This window comes from Lutra lutra, chromosome 4 (genome assembly GCF_902655055.1).
Source record: "Lutra lutra chromosome 4, mLutLut1.2, whole genome shotgun sequence".
NCBI classification, from domain to species: domain Eukaryota; kingdom Metazoa; phylum Chordata; class Mammalia; order Carnivora; family Mustelidae; genus Lutra; species Lutra lutra.
This window is the reverse complement of record NC_062281.1, coordinates 98,309,822-98,328,709: the sequence shown is the minus strand read 5'-3', so window position 1 is coordinate 98,328,709 and position 18,888 is coordinate 98,309,822. Positions and strand designations below refer to the sequence as shown.

The 18,888-nt window shown below is 49.4% G+C and overlaps 1 protein-coding gene across 4 annotated transcripts in view; it reads right to left on the bottom strand.

The window, feature by feature from the left end:
• Positions 1 to 11,080: 11,080 nt before the first annotated feature.
• NGF (nerve growth factor) overlaps positions 11,081 to 18,888 on the bottom strand; it is a 51,765-nt gene continuing 43,957 nt past the window's right edge. For all 4 annotated transcript variants that reach the window (XM_047728386.1, XM_047728384.1, XM_047728385.1 and 1 more), the window contains exons 2-3: positions 18,645 to 18,768; positions 11,081 to 11,977 (exon numbers count right to left, since the gene is read on the bottom strand). In XM_047728386.1, coding sequence (XP_047584342.1) covers positions 11,240 to 11,965 — 726 coding nt within the window. In that variant the 5' untranslated portion in view covers positions 11,966 to 11,977; positions 18,645 to 18,768 and the 3' untranslated portion in view covers positions 11,081 to 11,239. The remainder of the gene's footprint in view (positions 11,978 to 18,644; positions 18,769 to 18,888) is intronic.

Here is an 18,888-nt window from a genome sequence, read left to right as displayed (position 1 = left end):
CCCAACTAGACCAAACCCCTTTATTGTGATACTCAGAGGCCGCTCATATTTCTATTTGTAGCACTCCTCATGGGTGCAATTTTATTTATTTGTGGGTTATATTTCTTCTTCACTAGACCCTGAGAAGATGTTTCTTTTCTCATGTCTGATTTTTCTTACTGGTGCATTCTCAATTCCTGTATAGCTCTTGGCTTGGATGAGAAATGAATGAATAGGAAAGCTACAGTCCAAGTTAAGCAAATTCAAGATCTGTAAGTATGTGAGGGGCTTCCTGGGGTCCAAAGCTGACAGGAACAAGCAAACAAATATGTTCAGACAAAGTGAGTTTGCAGTGAATTCCTTGGACCAAGGTCACGTATGTTGGTATTTCTTTCAAAAGCTCCACGTAGGCCTGATTCTTCCTCAAGTCACAGTTCTCTGGAGGTTGAGAGGACTGAGCAGCATGATGGATCACCAGATCAGGATTCAGAAAGAACACAAAATCAATGAAGGTTCAAATCATTGAGCATCTCTCTTATCAGTCCTACACTCTTACCTCTAGGGGGAGCTCTAGGCTTCTCCTCCTCTCACCAGGTGACCAAAGTAGCAGGGGTGGGGCTCCTAGTGGGAGGAATAATGCAATTGTAAGTGGAGCTGGACTGGGCAAATGCTCTTTTATTCTTCCCCTCTTTCATGGTTTTCTTTTGTTCTTGGTTTATTTTCTTTTTCTTCCCTGCTGTGTTTGTCATCAGATGGGCTTGTTTGGATGAGTTCACACAAGTTCTACAACAGTCAGAGGTGGTCCAGTCCAGGTTGGGGGGGGGGACATTATAGTGATTGGGGGAGGGGGGTGCGGGTGGAGGGCAATGCTATAATTAGAGGTAAAGATCAAGCTTTTGCCTGGTGCAGTCTTGGTACCTTTATGCCTTAAGCTGTCATCATGATGGGAGGCAGCTGTTACAAGACATAGCTAACATGTCAGTGAGCCAGGCACTGTGCTAGGCTCTGTAACATCATAACTGGTTAGACACAATTCCTGCCCACAGAGGCTTTCAATCTCACTGTTTAGTTAGTCACATTCCTATGTTTAATCTAAATAATCACTAGCAGAAATGCAAGATGAGGAGTCCTAGTTTAATAATAGTAAGAAACAAAACAAAGCAAAAAACCCAATGAATTATAATTTACCATAAACTCAAAATGAAAATCTAGAGTGATGTGGCAGCTGAAAAGGTTTTTGTAATTTTAGGCTCCATTAATAGAAATATGCTATGTGGATCAAAGGAGTTAATAGTCCCATTGTAATTAGTGCTGGCCCGTCCACATCTGCAGTATTGTGTTTCAGATGTGACACCACATCTGAAGAGAAACACGGACAAATTAGAATGTGTCTAGTGAGGGCTGCCCAGGATGGTAAGGGGGCTGGAAACCCTATCATACACAGATAATTGAAGGACCTGGGAATGTTTAGGCTAGGAAATAAAAGACTTAGGTGGGAGACATAATAGCTATTCTCAAAGATTTGTCATACAGAAAGAGCATGGGCCAACTCCGTGTGTTGCTACAGAGAACACTTCTCAGGGATAGCACTTGGGTAAACTGGTGGAGATGTTGGGGAAGGATTTTTAGTTTGACACAAGCAGAAACATTCCAGCATCTAGGCTGTCTAACGGTGGACTGGGTGTTCTCCTTTCTTAGCACTTCCCCTTCTTGTCTTCTTTTCTGTCTCTCTTTCCGAAAACTGGATTGCAGGTTCTCTTTTCCTCCCTAATGATCTCGAATCCTTGGTTCTTCCTGGTTACAATGGAATGAAGATTTAGAATTTACTTCTGTGTGAAAGAAATGGTAATATAGACCACTGACACTGCTGAGCACTTTAGAGTGGTAATACTGATTGCTTAAAGCAAAGTATGGAACAAATATAGTCATCATTCTATTTTATAGAGGAAGAAACAGAGCTTAACTAACTTGCTCAAAGTCACATACCTATGCTGTGGACTGAACAACGTGCCCCTAAAATTCACATGTTGAAGCTCTAACTCTCAATGTAACTGTATTTGGAAATGGGGCCTCCAGGGAAAAAAATTAAAATTAAATGAAGCCTTAAGGGTAGGGCTCTGATCCAATAGGGTTAGTGTCCTTATAAGACCTCTTCCTTTTCCTCCCCATTATGCCTCCTCCTCTCTCTCTCTTCCTCTTCCCTCCTTGGGAGGACACAGTGACAAGGCAACATCTATAAGCCAGGAAGAAAGTCTGTACCAAAAACCAAATCAGCCAGCACACTCATCTTGGACTTCCCAGCCTCCAAAACTGAGAAAAATTAATTTGTGTTGTTTAAGCCACCCAGTCAATGGTATTTTGTTAAGGCAGCCCAAGCTGACCCATACAGTCAGTAAATGGGAGAGTCAGGATTTGAACCCAGAAATGCTACTTTAATAGCCTATTCTAGCCACCCTGCTATCCTTGTCTTTCTGCTACAAAAATAGAAATTCATGAAAAAACAAAAAACAAACTAGGTAGATGAGGAGTTAAGATCTAAGTGGACTAATGGAATAGGATTTTTTTTTTCCCCCAGTGAACAGGGGGAGAAATACATGGCAGAAATAAATATGTAACTCGTGTGAATGTGTTGAGGGCGGTGTTGCTTGGTATGTTCTCCTGGGCTTGTCACTTCTTGCTGCCTGAACAGTGTATAGTGTCTTTGTTAAAAGAAAACAGTGCTCAGATCCACTCTGATGGCCACTCCAGATGGCCTGCATGTGTCACAGGCTGAGCCTACTTTATTTAGGGGTATAGTCAAGATTCTGATTTAAATATTGCCTTCTTTCTCTGACACCCTCCCTTGGTGCCACAGGGATCTGGGCATTCTGTTTTAATTGTGTCTTTATTGCTTTACGTGGGACAAAGTCTTTTATAATGAGTAAGACAATTGAAAAACTCTTTCCTCTTAAAAACCTCTGTGACTCACCAAATACACTCAAACCACAACTCAATAAAGCCATGATTAAAGTCTATGTCGAATAAATCTCTCAATGAGCAGAGTTTTGCGTGCTGTTACCACAAGTCATCCAAACCCTTTGATGTATGTTGGACCCTCTTCCTCATAGACCTCTGTCCTATCATCACTTTCCCCAGCCATGAATCTTGTGCTCGTGTGATTTCTCAGTGGAGAAGAAGTCTTGTCTAATGGGAGGTACAGAGGGAAGGCTTCCTGGAACATGTGGAGAAAAACCAGGAAAGTGACCCAAATGAGAGGTAAGACTAGAAGAAGAAAATCAGCAGCAAATGGATAGCTTTCCCAGATGGAATCCTTGCCTGTGCTGAATCCAGGGGCTGCTGGAATAAGTGAGCCAGACTGATTTAGAGGGAGTTTTGCCCACATTTTTGTCTTTTGGCTCTTGTTCTGTGTAGAATTATGTTGTGGGGAAAAAAAAAACACCCCCTCAAACAGTGTCTGAAACAAAATTCTTTCCAGAGATAAATTTATATTTACCACCTGAGGCTGTAAGTACCAATACCAAGAGGTCCACTGAGTTATAGGAAGATGACTTCTGGTATACACATACAACATTTGCTTTGATTTTATTGCTTCCAGCAACTATTAATTCAGAGAGAACTAACTGGCCATCTGTTCTGATAAACTTGAGGTGGCTTGAATTCTTTGTAATTTTTTCTAGCAAAGCTTCTCTTAGAGCAATTGAAAGCTTCATTTTTCTCAGAATAGTCATATTTTCACTTAACGGGCAAGAAAGAAATTGTAATTACAGCAGCAATTGTCATAGATCCAGAAAGGAGCCACCTAAAGGGAGAAGAATAGAACTGGTTGTCATTTTTAAATGATAGTCTTCAACTAGGATGGGCCATAAATAAACTGTATATTGCCCTTTAAGGGTGAAAGCCAGAGGTGGAAACTCCACATATGGCCATCAAGAGATCTGGTTTGGGATTTTCAAATGCTTCACGTGCCTCCTGACATGGTTGGGTTATGGAATTAATCTATTTAAAGCTGAAGGGAGACAAATTCTGAGACCGATGGGAGCTACTTGTTGTACACACTTAACTGCGACATTTTTCATTTTTACAGCCATTGCCGATAGCTATATCGAGTGTTATGTAAACTGTCCCGGGTAAAACAGTAAAAACAGCCTCTCGGGGAAATTTTAGGACAGACCAGAATGTCTCACACTATTGAGGATGACTTTCATTCCTCTGTTATCAAGATGAAGAGACTGAGGGTCAGGGAAGAACGGGAGCTCGCTCAGATTTATCTTGAGAGGGAGAGACTCGGTTGTGGCCTTTGACTGTCACTGACTCTTTCTGCAAGTAGGACTGAGTCTGGTGTTGTGTGCCAGATGCCCCCTTTTCTGCCTCGCTGCTAATGCCCTTTTGAGGCCTGATCATGTGACCCTGCTTTGGCCTCTGCTTCCCTTTGGGATGAGTTCCTACCTCTTCAAGCCTTGGTTAGAGCCTCCATTGTTTTCTTCCCAGGAGTATATGTATCAACCAAGTCTGCTCCTTGCTGACTGACTTCTCCCCATCTAGGGAGGGCAACTGTGCTGAGTCAGATCCCCAGGTGATTCAGGTCAACATTAAGCTTGAGAAGTACTTCCTAAGACAGGGTCAAGGTCAGAGCCATGGGCCAGGAGTTTGAAACTCAGTAGGGGCGAGGTGGGAGTGAGAGCAGATGAGGACAAGCAGGCAGGGGTGCCAAGGTGAGGGGCAGGGTGGTTGCTGCCAACATTAAGGGAGGGGTTGGTTTGAGCCTGCCCCTGGGAACTGTGGTGTGGGGTATGGGGATATATCCAGACTCAAAGCTCTATTCAGCTTCCTCCTCGGATGGAGGGGTCTAGAGGATAGGGACCTTCTGTCTCCTTGGGGCCTAGCATGGCACTTACACAGCAGAGAAGTGCAGCTGAGGTGTCTGCCCAACTAAATGGGTCCCCTTAGCCTCTCCTGTCAGTCATGCAGCTTGGTGGGGAATCAGAGTGGAGAGGGGCCGGCGAGTTTGCCTTTCCCTCCGGGGTCTCCTAGTAAGATAGAGACATTTTGGGATCTTCTTTAGCACAAACCACCCAGCTGGATCAGAGAGGATTCAGCATCAGAGTCCTTGAAAGCCCAGGCGGTGGCCAGAAGACCCAGGCTCCCATCGGGGTGTCGACCCAGCCACGTGCCACCTCTGTGCTATGGAAAATGGACCTGCTGGTTCTTGCTTTTACTGCTGAGAGAGCTGGTGCCAAGCTGCCAGATCCAGAGCCCTGTTGCACATGGCTGGGATGGGGGGTCGGGGCGGAGGGGGCTCATTCGTGCCAACCTCTGCAGAACCTCAGGAATGAGCTCCGCTTGCAACAGCCTCCTCCTGGCAAGAGTCAGCACTAAGGTGCAGCTGAAGGAATGTGAGGGCCGGGGAGCCAGCTCAGGGGATTGCTATTGCAATCAGAAGACAGCCCAAGTCAGCGCTCCCTAGTCCTTTGAAGGGATGCCAGCGCGGACACATGGTTCCAATTATCGTATGCAATCTCGAGACAGTGTGCAAGTTGCACTTTCATTATGTCAAAGTGAAAGGAATAGCGAGGGCGAGATAAAGGGGGAGAGGCCGCTGGGCCCGAGACAGCCCTGAACTGTGGCCGTGAATGTCAGCCCTGGTGGCTAGCAGGCCTCCAGCCTGAGTCCGTCCCGGAAGCCAGGGACTGGTGGTGCCCACTCGGAGGGCCAATCTTTTTCTGACTTATTTTGGGCGTTAAGGAACGCCGGCTGATAAGGATGGAGGAAGTTGCATCTTCAAGAAGCTATTTGACCAGTTTGTTAGCATTTGGGCTGAGTACGGAGATTTTATGGCTGACATACAGGCACCTTGTGTTTGTCTGCAGGATTTCACACTGTTCTTCCTTGGGTTTTCCCAGGGTCTGTCTTTGCAGGAGAAGCTAGTTCCTTTGCCAGGCTGTAGCTTGGAATGAGGAAGCTCTCCTCTCTCTCCTGTCCAGGGCTGGGCAACCTCTTAGGTGGGCTTTACATGGCTTGTTAATCTGGGAGAAGTCCCAGTGCAAATGGGACTTTTTGCATTTCATTCAACTTCTTTTTCCAAACATAGTTTTTGAAATTGTCTCCTTCAGGAAGTCTTCCCTGATTTATTCTTTGCACTGACTACTTATCACTATAGCTGTTGTTTGGAATGTTTTATCTGCACTGATTTGTATGTCCCTCTGTGTTCTTTTTTTAAAGGTTTTTATTTATTTACGAGAGAGAGAGATCAAGAGCAGGAGGGAAGAGTAGAGGGTGAAGCAGACTCCCCACCTAGCAGGGAGCCCAGCGTGGGACCCGATCCCAGGATTTTGGGCTCATGACCCGAACCAGAGGCAGACACTCAATCGACTGTGTTTTTAAGTCAGTGTGTGGGTGCATGTAGGTATAGGAGGTACATTTCCTGGCTGCTTCTTAGCTCGCGGGGGCTCTGTGTGTGTGTGTGTGTGTGTGTATGTATTTGTGTGTTGTGTCTCTATGTGGACTTATATACATATATATGTGTGTTTGTGTGTGTATATATATATATATATAGAGAGAGAGAGAGAGAGAGGCATGTGCATATTTACATATGTTTTATATACAATAATCTACAATGTGCCAAGCACCGGACTGAGTGCCTTACTACTCAACAAGATAGGTTCTATTATTATCATCCACATTTTCCATATAAGAAAACTGAAGTGCAGAGAAATAAGGTAATTTGTCTAATACCACTCAGCCAAGCTGGCAGTGAGGCCAGGATTCGACCATGGCAGTCTGAATATGCTTGTCACCATGGCACCATCCTCAGAAAGCTTCTCAGATGACCCCTACAGTAGCCTCAGGAAGGACTTTGTCTTTAACCCGTTAACCCGTTTATTGCTGACACAGAGTAGGCCCATACAGGGCGGGGTGGGGGGTGGCTGGGGGGTGGAGAAGAAGATGGGAGTTGAATTCCGACTCACCTGCCCTAAGGCACTGATTGAGCGCCTGTCACATGCATTGGGCCGGATACCAAGGGGAACACAGACAGAATGCATCCTGGATATTAAGGAGCAGCCCCGGGTTGGAGGGATTCTCTTCTGGCTCCTGCTGCAGGAATTTAATCTTGACCCTGGCCCTCCCGAACCACCTCCACAAACCCAGGTGAATGCTGGCGAGGTCACGGCTTTTTGTTGTTGTTGTTGCAGACCCAAGTGAACTGGAACGAAACCAATCCCACGTGCTTGACACGTGGAAATGCTCAGAGCCAATGGTTTATAAACTTGCCAAATGCTGGAGGAGTAAACACGTCTGTCCGTGGAGGCGTCGTCTGGCAGTGATGCGTGCAAACAGAGAGCCTGGACTTCTGGCGCTCGCCTTAAGGTGGCCTTGGTTTTAGAAGCCGGGGGCTTGCTCAGAGCTTAGCCACATGCAGGAGCCTGTGCACGGCAAGCTCTTGGTGACTGCTAACAGTCCCTATCATTACTGCCTGTCACAGAATGAATCTCTGAGGCATCCATGAAGCCGTGAGCCTCCTTGCCTTGCTGAAAGCCATTCCACCCCGTCCTAACATCCTTTTAGGGTTTCGCGGCCAACTCGGCTTTTCAAAACTAACATTTATTATGTGCTTCGAAGTGCCAGGTGCTTATGTATATTTACACGTTGTCTCCTAGAATCATCTCTAGGCCCTCTGAGAAGACTGCTGCTATATTCTCCATTTCATGGATGAAGAAATGGAAACCCAGAGAAGTGAAGCAACTTGCCTGAGGTCCCACAGCCTAAGTAGAAGTACCTGGCTTGTCTGACCCCAGAGCCCACACCCTTGCTCTTGACCTTCTGGGCCTGACTATGCCATACCCACATTCATATCCCATGACACCCACTGATCAGAAGGTTTCCTTTACTGGATTGATATCTCAGCCCATAAACCAATGGTTCCCAATTACCAGCACAGTGGTTACTGCCCTACAATCAGCACAGGAATTGTTCTGTTGAGGATAAGTTACTCTGCCTTACACTTGCATAGGATGTGGCTGTTTACTTTCAGATATGTGGTTTGCCTTCACGGTCACAACTCTGGGAGTTAGGAATGATTATTTTCATCTTACGGCTGTAGGATCTGAGGCCAAAGAGGGGCTGTGGCTTGCCAAGGGGGAGCAGGGCCTAGAATGTAGCTCTGCTGACACCGAGTCCCTTGTCTGTGGCATCACACCCAGCTGTTTCCTCATCACCAGGGGCCTGGGGGCGCTCACTCCTCAATTCAGGCCCGTGGAAGAAAGCCTGAGTCGGGCCCCTGTGATCTTCATAGCCCACACTTGCACTCATTTCTGCACCCCCATTCCTAATGTCCCCTTTTGTCTAAGGAGCAGAGAACATGTGGTCCATGAGGGGCTGCGCCCGTGTCTTCTGTCCTCCAGGTCTGGGGTGGACTCTTCTCCCAGAATGCAGATTAGACAGAAGAGAAAGTGGTGAGACTTCGAAGGAGAACATTCCCATACCTCATGGGGATGCAACCAGCTGTTTCGTTGGCTGCTGAAAACCCTTCTCTCTGTGGTAGGTGTTTTGCTAGTGGTGGAAGCAGATCTAGGGGCCACTAGTGCCCTGGCTGGGGGACAGGAGGTCAGAGGGACAGACTGGGAATATAAACCAGAGTCAGGCACCGTACTGCTCTCATCTCCCAGAATCAGGAGTTTTGCTTTGCTAGGAGGGCTGGGCTGTGTCTGGCTGAGGACGAGCCTGGGGCTCACTCTAGTTTTCTTTGGCACGCTAGAGGTAGGCCTTCCGGCCGAGGAAGCTACAGAGGGGAGGGTATCAGCTCGACTCTCCAGGCTTTGGGGGAACTGGGCAGGAAATCTCGCATGGCGAGCAAAGGAAGGGCCAGTGGGATCCTCAGCAGCTGCTCCTCTGTGGGACATAATGGGTGGTTGCGAGCTGTTGTTTCAACGGGTTCAAGTGCCTGGCGCCCCGATGATCTGGGCCCGCCTCTTAGAGGCAGCTGGGGTGGGTCTGGAAGCCAGAGCTCCCCTGAGTGTGGGCGCAGAGTCCAAGCTGCACAACCACCGGGTTTGGGGTTGTTTTTGGACCTCCTCGACTCTCCTGGGCCAAACTGATATCCCAGTGTGGGGTGTGAAAACACTGCCTCCCACACGGCGACTCAGGAGCTGGGCCTCGAGCTTCGCTGCCTTTGGGGAAGGCCTTGGCATGGGTGGGGTGAAGGGGACCTCCTCTTACCTAAGGATCGGCCTCCGTCCTTCCTCAGAGGCTTGGAGGCTGCCTTCCCTCAGGCAGGCCAGGAGAGTCCGGAATATACATTGTCGGCATCCCAGTGGCCTACAGCGCCGGGACAGACTCTTCATGCTGGTGTAGCCGCTCATAAATGGAGTTTTGGGGCTGGGAGCTGGCGAAATGCCTCCCTCACTGCCTGCCCTCGCCACGGCCAGGACCCCACAGGCCTGCCAGCCCGAGGAGGAAGGCCACCCAGGAACGGTCTGCAGGTGGAGCTGGAGGGCCGAAGCCTTGGGCCCTGGAGCCCAGGGAAAAAGCCACAGGCACAGGTCAGTGGGAGGGCTCCCTCTCCCAGCCTTTATCTCACCAAGTATCTCGGCACGCAATGTTCTGGTTGGTGTTTCTTGAGCATAAATCTTTATTCCAATTGCAGTAGCTTTGACAGGAAAAATAGGGTGCATTTTCATCATGCTTTCACCCTAATCAAATGCCTCTCTTGCCAGAGCTCTCTACATTTCTAATTTGGCCCTATTTGGATTGGGTTGGGGCCGGGAGGGACAGACGGTGTTACAGAGAAATGGATATTACCTTGTTTTCTTTTTTTTTTAATCAGAGGGACCATTTGGATCTAAAAACTAGAGTAGGCCTTTCACCCTGGCCAGGAAGGGATGGCTAGGAAAGCAGAAATTCCATTTCAGTGTAAGTGTTCCTCTGGGGGAAAGAATGTGCCTTCAGGGAAAAAATAAGGTAGTTACAGGGGAAGGTGGCAGCTGGAGGATGGGTGGAGCCCTGCTCCAGGCTGTCACCTGGAGTCACTCTGTCACCCCTACCCCTGGCCAAGACCTCTTGAAGTAGTCAGTGTTGATGAGCATAACCCCCCCAAAACACAATTGCTCAGGGTGTTGGAGTTTTTGGAGGCCCAGGATACTGATGCTGGTCAACACGATACACTTTTCTCCACTTTCTGCCCTGTGGCCCCCTCCTCACCAGCCTCTCCTCTCCCCTCTCCTGTTCACTGTCCCCTGTCAGGGAGCAGCAGGAAGTCTTTGTTCCCTTCTGGCTTGGCCCACCTTTCCTCTGCACCTCCCCGAGTTTTGTGTGGGTTCTCACTGTGTTTACCTCTTTCCCCCTCTACCACCATCTACTCTCCCAGTTTCCTGACCCCTCCCCACCTTCAGTCACTTACAGAAGTCACCCAATTAGTTCTTTCTGGGCAGTTCTTGGCCCCGCGATCATGGGCCAACACTGGGGCCATTGGAAGCTGCTGTGGGGCCGTCAGTGGGTGGCAAGAGTGCTGGAGGCCCTCCTGTGTTCTCCGGTAATGATCTCTTTCTGCAGGAAGCCTCTGGAGGATAAGTGCAGGGCCCGCCATTAGTCCTAAGGCAATCTTAACATGAAATAAGATCTACCATGACAGCTCTCATGAGATTATTTCATTACCATTCTTCCAGACAGCATTTCAGCCAAAAGCAGATTTCTCCCCCCACCCCAAAACAAGCCAGCCTCATAGGTCTTTGATGCAAGACTGTTCCTACTGTAAGGCGAGTCCCTCCAGGACTCTGAAGCGGTGGACCCGTTTCTGCCGAGGCTCCCCAAACCTCCCCGAGGCTCACGAGGCTCACGCACAGGGGCAGTGGGCCAGGTAATCCAAGGATTAGGTAGCTTTGGCTCTGGAATGCTGAGCAGAGTTGCAATCCAGCAGACGTCCCTTTCTAATTATGTCCGGCTTAAGGGAATCTGTGAACCCAGTCAGCTTTGCCCTGAAGTTTGCAGAGCTGACTGGGTGGGGGGGGAGGATGACAGCCGGGGTGCCAGGGGTAATTCACCCCACAATGTCCCCAGACTTGCAGAGGGTCACACTTGGGGAAAATGACTGGAGTGCCAGCACATGGGATGCTTCCAAAAATTTAATAAATAATGATTTTTTAAAACTGTATAAACTATAAATTACCATGCAGTCCTTATAATTTAAAATAATTTACAGGTTGAGGTAGGGAGGGGCCCAGGAGGGTGTGGAGGGGGAGCTTGGGGAGGGTGGGGACCGTCCTGCAGGTCAGGCTCTTCTCCCAGCCTTCCTGCTGAGCACGCACACGCAGGCCGTGTCAATCCGGATAAACCGCCAGGCAGCCTGCTTGCCGTCCATGGTCAGCGCCTTGACGAAGGTGTGGGTCGTGGTACAATACGAGTTCCAGTGCTTGGAGTCGATGCCCCTGCACCCGCTGTCCACGGGTGTGGGGTCCCGGCACTTGGTCTCAAAAAAGTACTGTTTGAACACACTATTGTTAATGTTCACCTCCCCCAAGACCATCACCTCCTTGCCCTTGATGTCCGTGGCGGTGGTCTTGTCCCCCACCCACACGCTGACGCTGTCGCACACCGAGAACTCGCCCCGGTGGAAGACAGGGTGGGACGACGACCGCTTGCTCCTGCGAGTCCTGTTGGCCAAGGCGGCTCCGCCGGCCTCCAAGTCCAGATCCTGAGTATCTGCGGCCACAGGTGGGGGGTGCGTGCTGAATAGCACGCGGGGTGAGCGCAGTCGCCGCTTTTTAAAGAGTTTGGGGTCCACAGTGATGTTGCGGGTCTGCCCGGCCACCCTCGCAGCTATTGCCCCCGCCGGGGTGCTGCGGGCTCGGCGGAGAGCTGTGTCAAGGGAATGCTGAAGCTTAGTCCAGTGGGCTTGGGGGATGGTGTGTCCTGCTGGGACATGGCTCTCGGGGTGGGCTTCTGCCTGGGTGCCGATCAAAAGAGCTGTGATCAGAGTGTAGAACAACATGGACATTACGCTGTGCACCTGGAAGGAGACAGAAACGGGGATTAGTCCACGGGGCACGGAGTTCTGTACAAAGGCAGTTTCCAGGTCTTGACCTCCCGAGAGGATCCCAAAGAGCTGTCTCACCCGGGAGTCCAAGGGCAAGGTGACTCTGGAATTTACCGTTCAAACCGAGAGTCTTTGGAGGGTGAGAGGGGCTGCTTGCCACAATGACAGAGGATGACAGGTATAAACAGGGCTGGCTCAGGTGACCTGGAGATATGGTCACACCATCGAGGGGCTGGGCTTTTTCAGGAAGGGACAGAGCCCCCAAATTCCACCCTGTGGCACCATGTGAACTTGGCAGCACCATGCATAGGGTCCCTGAGTGCTGTGTCTGCCAGCTGGAGGTGTCTGTGTGTGTCTGACACCTGTCCTTAGCACTGTGTTGAGCCCAACGACTTGACTCCTCTGGGAAGGCAGTGGGAAGGGTTTCCCAGGACTTGTCTTGAAGTCCCAGCCCTGAATCCACCCTCTTCAGACAGCAGCACTGGTCAGCTCTGAGATCTGGTGATGGGGAACCCTTGTTGCAAATCCATGAAACGTCATGTCTGGCAAAAAAGTACAGAGCTCTGGGACCAGCATTGCCCAGCTAGTCAGCCACCAGCCAGCACGTAGAAATACCAAACCTGATATAGCTCCTTGTCATGTGACATTTTAAAACTTTTTAAGTGCATTCATTTCTAATTTCTCATTAGTCTTGACTTAGGATTTATCGTCTTTCTTTCATATACGTGGAAAGTGATCCACAGAAAATTAACCAACAGGCCTAAAGTCATCAGCATAACTAGGAACAGAATCCAAAGCTGACCCCTTCTGAAATCCTTCTACCCTTCCTTCCCCCCTACTTTGTCTTTCATCCTTTTTCTTTCAAAAATGTTTTATTTATTCATTTGAGGGAGAGAGAAAGAGAGAGCAAGAGTGAGCGCACGAGTAGGGGGAGGGACAGAGAGCCTGACTTGGGACTCGATCTCATGACTTCAGGATCATGACCTGAGCAGAGGGCAGATGCCCAACTGACTGAGCCAGGAACTCTTGTCTTTCATTCTTAAACACGCCTTTTCCTTTTATTATTTACTCCTATGTGAGTATACAGCAAATGGCAGAAATCCATCTGTCCCCAAGAGGCAGCTCAAGCAAGCCCAGACAGGTCTCCACACTGTACCAGAGTTGCCCACCTGTGACCACCCCCCCCAGGGCAGCTGACTGTGGAGGTCCCAGTCACACCTGTGGATGGATATCAAATGTCACCTCCTCTGTGAAGCATCTCTAAATCTTGGGAGGGTTAGTGGCATCCCCTAGAGAGGGGGCCCAAACTTCCTATTCCATCTCTTCCCCTTTCCCATCCCTACCCCCACAGGCCATTCTGCATTGGATTTGGAGTTAGAAAACTTTGTTCAGATTCCCATCTTGGCTACTTGCAAGCAGAGGGAAGTCACTTAATCTTTCTGAGCCTTAATTTCCTCATTGGTAAAAAGCAGGCAATAACAACTATTTCACAGGGATGCTGCTGGGATTGAAAGGTACGCACACATCTCCTTACTTCTGAGTCATTCCAGTGTCCTGTGGCCAAGGACTTCGTCTTCTTCAGTCACACTGCTGCTTGTTTGCTCTCTGAGCTTACTCCTGTAAGATTTCAGCCTGTCTCCCCACTGACTGCAAGGTCATGGAGCGCAGAGCCGTGTCTCATCCACCTGCCCTAGTCAGTCCTTCCTCGGTGAGCCCCTCTCCTGTCTACTATGGTGGCTACCCTAACCCTATCACCTTTCCTAGTACCATGGATAATCACGTACATTGTCTCCTGAGAGTACTTAGAAGCGGTGCCATTTAAAGTTAAATATTTCTGGAGCCATGTGCGGTGCTGGCACATAGTAGGTCCTCAAATAATGTAAGGCAAACGAATGAAGGAGTGAACGGGGACGGCCCGAGAAGCTCACTGCCTGCCTTCTTTTCACTGTGGTAGGTGCCTTCTCTTGGATTTTGTGGCTATGGCTGCAGGGTGCATTTCTAATCTGTTTCAAAGTGATGCATTCTTCTCTTCAATACTGTGTCTCCCCCTTGCATCCTCACTGGAAATAGGCCGCTCTTTGGTGAAATACCAAGAATAAAACCACCAAATTCTTTTCTCTTGGGTTACTTTGAAAAAACACTGGTGTTTACTCCAGTCCTCCAGCCGGCTATGCACATCTGGACTTTTGCCCACTGCTGGTTCTGCCGGCTAATGGTGCGGCACATAAACTGTCCAGCCAACTGCCACAGAACCGAGCATTCAGTTGGCTGGCAGCTAAGTCAAGCCCCCCTTTTGCTCCTTTTCTTTCTTCTCAATACATGGTATCTCTCATCAGATAGAAGAAGGGAGAAGAAATGAAACCAAAAATTCATCCATTTATATCCAAATTAGTAACACTTAGAATTTGGATGGGGAAATGGAAAAAGAAAACCACGAAACTTTAGGGTTTTGATGGTAATAAGGGACGTACTGCTCCCTATTTTCCATGACCAGGGGTTCGCACCTCCTCCTCCAGTCTCCCCTTGGTAAGCTCATCCTCTTCTAAGGAGGTGGCTGAGACTTCTGTGTGATTGATGCCCGGACTGGGATCTCTAGCCCCACTGCTCTTTCAAAAGCCAGTTCTGAACCTCCAGGGACTCTCCCCGGATACTGACATTTTAAATGCAAGGCATCCCAAGCAAAAATCTTCACACTGCTACTCCTCATCAGGATGATCAGTGCCGCCTTCCCTCTCAACAGCAGCAGCCCTGTTTTGGACCACTTGATGGTTTATGGTGTAGTTATGGTGTAGTTCCCCAGCAGCTGTCTCTTGTGAACATCTCCCCACACTCCCCTCCTAAATGAGTTTCTCCAACCTTTTCCTTTATTCTGGCCCTGGAACCGCCCTCCCTTTGTCCACCAGCTCCAAACCTCAGCTCAACGCCGGCCTCTATTCCTTCCTCCTGGCCCTCCCCCCAGCCCTTTGCGTTCTGTTCCGGGAGCACCCCTTGAAATTGTAGTTTCCATTCTCACCTCCTGTTCCTGGTTCAGGTCACAGAGCCATCTTCCAACTGATGTCCTGGACCCTCATCTCTCTTCTTTCAGTACCTACTGTTCCTAGCCACCCCACTTAACCTCTTGAAGCCCCGCTCTGATCACCTGGCCCTGCCCAGAGGGTCCAGTGGTGAGAAGCTGTCCTCTCAGTTCAGCATCTTCTTGACCAGGAGTGCTCCCCCTCGTCCTCCCTGTGCCTTTTCTGCTCCCCACCTCTGTTGGTTGGAGTCGTTCGCATCACCTTTTAGCACCCAACTCAAATACCACCTCCACTGGGCGGGGGGGGTGCTTTTTCTATTTCCACAGAGACAAACTCTCTCCCTTCTCCACCTCTGTAGAGCATTTCCTTAGTCCTGCCTTAGGGCCGTTGTGTTCTCATCTCCTCCCACCCCCAGGCAAACTCCCTGGAGGCAGAAAAGCACCCTGCCCCTCTTCCTTGTGTCCAGGTGACCTAGTGTTCACAGGTGACTCCCGCTCTAAGAGTCAGGGAGGGTGTGGACGCGCCCCTTGCTTCTGTGCTCCTTTACTTCTCCACGCGACCGCGGACTCTTGAGGAATCTTCCAGCTCGGACATGCTTCGAGTTTCAGCAGCCATACAGGTTACTCCTCTGCCCAGCACTGCAGGTGCTACTGAATTCTTAATGTCGACGGTAACTTCCAGTTCACTGTCACGATAACACATGGTAGTGGACGGCATTTCATCACGGGGGAGGGTTGCATCAGGCACAGACTGCTTCGTTAAGATTTTTGAAAATGTTGGAAATGTTCTCTCATTAAAGTTTTTAATTGACTCACCCCTAATAGCATGCCCCATAGTCTTTTTTAAAACTTTAGTTTTTATATTTAAAATATACTTCTTGGCGTGTTTTTTTTTTTTTTTTTTCAAGTGAGAATATTGCCATGTCTGACATTTTCTCATAAGGCAGGGACAATATCAAATATTTTTACTTATTCATTTTCATTAAGCTTTTTATTTTAGTTCCAGTAAAGTTAATAGTGTTATAGGAGTTTCAGGTGTATAACACGGTGATTCAACAACTCTAACCATTACTGAGGGATCATCATGGTAAGTGTCCTCTTTAATCCCCTTCAGCTATTTCTTTTTAAATTAAGTAAGTGTTTCTTTTTAAAAATCATCAGCGGAGAACTAAAGAAAAGAAAAAAAACGAGTGTGATTTCTAGTCCAGTGATACGATGAACAAAGCGCAGTTTACAAAAGAACATTCTCTTCTTGGTTGACGTAAATCCACGGAGTGACTTTTCTTCCTTTTTAAGAACAACCCTCGAGGGGCACCTGGGTGGCTCTGTGAGTTAAGCCTCTGCCTTCGGCTCAGGTCATGATCTCAGGATTTTGGGATCAAGCCCAGCTTCGGGCTCTCTGCTCAGCAGGGAGCCTGCTTCCTCCTCTTTCTCTCTGCCTCTCTGCCTACTTGTGATCTCTGTCTGTCAAATAAATAAATAAAATCTTTAAAAAAAAAAAAAGAACAACCCTCGAAGCCTTTCTCCTGATGACACGACAGGCAGTCCTCATTGAGGCTTCACGAAGCAGAGCCCTATCAGCTGAATGATCAGCTGGGGATGATGCCGTTAGGGGCTCACATGGGGGAATGTGTTTTGTGTCACGGCTGAATGTTCTCTATTTGTCCTGCTCCTAGCCTGAATGGAGGACATATGATTAAGAGAGTGTGTATGTGTATGTGTGTTGGGGGGGGTGCCTTTTATTCAGGGCTCCCCAACTTTTGTGCCCTCTCGGACCAGGGATACATTCTGGGGGTTTCCATGGTTCCTATGCTCCAGTGAGGACAGAAATTTCCTGCACCTGGTGAGTGATCTTCACACTGACTCAGGCTGCACATGGGGAGGTGATGAAGCTGCAGGATGCAGCTGAGCAGGTGGCCCACATCCTTGCAGCTCGGAGGGCTGACAGCACCTGGGGACCGAACCCGTGGTGGTTCACTGTCCAGGGAGTATGAGGATTCCTGCCTCAGAGGGGTGTGCCTAGAGCTAGTAGTGATTCTGGGCCAGAGACTGTGTCAGTGAACCGAGATCATTAGTGCTAGTGAGGCCAAGTGCCTGTGGCTGAGGAAAGCCAGCCTCCCCTTCCATTCTACTCGCCATGTTATGAGAGTGGGTCAAGGGTCCTTTTCCATGTACACTTGGCCTTGCTCTCATGTAAACATGCTGCTGTCTTCAGTGTAAAGATGGGGTCACCCCCAGTTGTCAGCACCTGCGTGGAATGTGAGAGGCCTTCTGCCGCTCCTCAGCTCCCCAGGGAGGTCCCTTTGAGGCCTCAGCAGAGAACAGCATTGCCAGGACAGAACCCAGTGAGCGCCTTTGCTGGCCTCTCCCCAGGGAGGAAGCTTGGACTGGAAGGGACATCAGAGATGATCAGGTCCAGAGGTTCAGGGTGTCAGAATTACCTGGAAGGTCTGCCAAACTGCAGATTGCTGGACCCCACTCCCAGAGTTTCTGACCGAGTAGGCCTAGGGTGGGGCCCGAGACTCGACGCTTCTCACAGGCTCCCAGGTGATACTGATGCCGCTGGGCCAAGGACTATGTTTTGAGAATCAGCGATCTAGTCCAATCCTTGAACTTGACAGAGGGGACACATGGGTGTTGGGGAGTCTGAGTGACCTAGGGGTTCTGCAGCTAGTGAGTGGCGGGCTCCAAGTATGGGAGCTTCCCATCGCTCAGCCTCAGCACCTTCCAGAGGAGAGAGCCCCGAGACCACACACACACTGGAACCCATGGCTACACTGAGTTGGTCACCCACATCAAAATGAGAATTCCATTCAACAGGCTGTAAGTTTTACCTTCCTTGTGCCACAAATCCAGACACTGGGGAACACCTGGATATTCGATTATTTTCCTATTTGGTTGATCAGGTTTCTAGGCATCAGGTCGATTTTGTCCAAAAGCACTTAGAGTGCCCATGACAGAAATATGCAGCCAGAAGGCACTAGCAGGTACAGGCACCTGCGGCTTTCCTGGGAACAGGATCTACTGGCCTGAAGTCTTAGGCACACATTTAAAATGAATGAGGGGAGGTCATAATTATCATCATTATCCTTTATTGGGCATAAGTACCTCATTAACCTTTGCAACAAACCTGGGAGGAGGCCTTATGATTCCTGTTGCACAGAGGAGGAAACAGACAAGTAGTTAGAGTAAGTACCTGGAAGTGGGCACACACCCAGCTGCAGTGGACCTCAGCGCTCGCCTCTGTCCCTGATCTGGAGCTTCCCCCACCTTCTACTCCATGGCCAAGGGCGTGAAAGTGATCAAGGATACTTCATCTCACAAGGCTGCCTACTCAGACAGACCAGGTGCTGTGTGGAGGGTCTGACCGCTGCTCTCTGTCTGTTGGAGGCCCTGGGTTCTGTTACTACAGAGGTGGACAGCTCAGACTCTTAACCTGTCCCTGGAGGTACGGGACCAGCTGAGAGCATGAAGGCCACACGTGCTGGATCACTAGGCCCATCCCAGAGCCCAGCTGATTAACAGTTAGATGTGACTCCTCTTCTTCAGCCCGGGGCTCGTGTCCAGCTGTCTCAGATGCTCCAGAGCCAGCAGCCTCGGTGAGGCAGGAGCCCCTCAAGTGCTTACCTCGGTGGGGCCAGGACAGAAAGCTGCTCCCTTGGAAAAGCCGTTATTGGGCCCGGACACTGAGCTGAGCTTGGGTCCAGCATGCCATCCAGCCCCCTGGACTGCACGACCACGGGCCAGGACTCTGTGGGATGAGAGAGCTGGCATTAGATGGGCACTTTACCATATTCTCTAGTAGGTGGAAAGCTGTACCCTAGGCAGGAGGGTACAATAGGGTACACGTCCTAGGCAGGGACATGCCAAT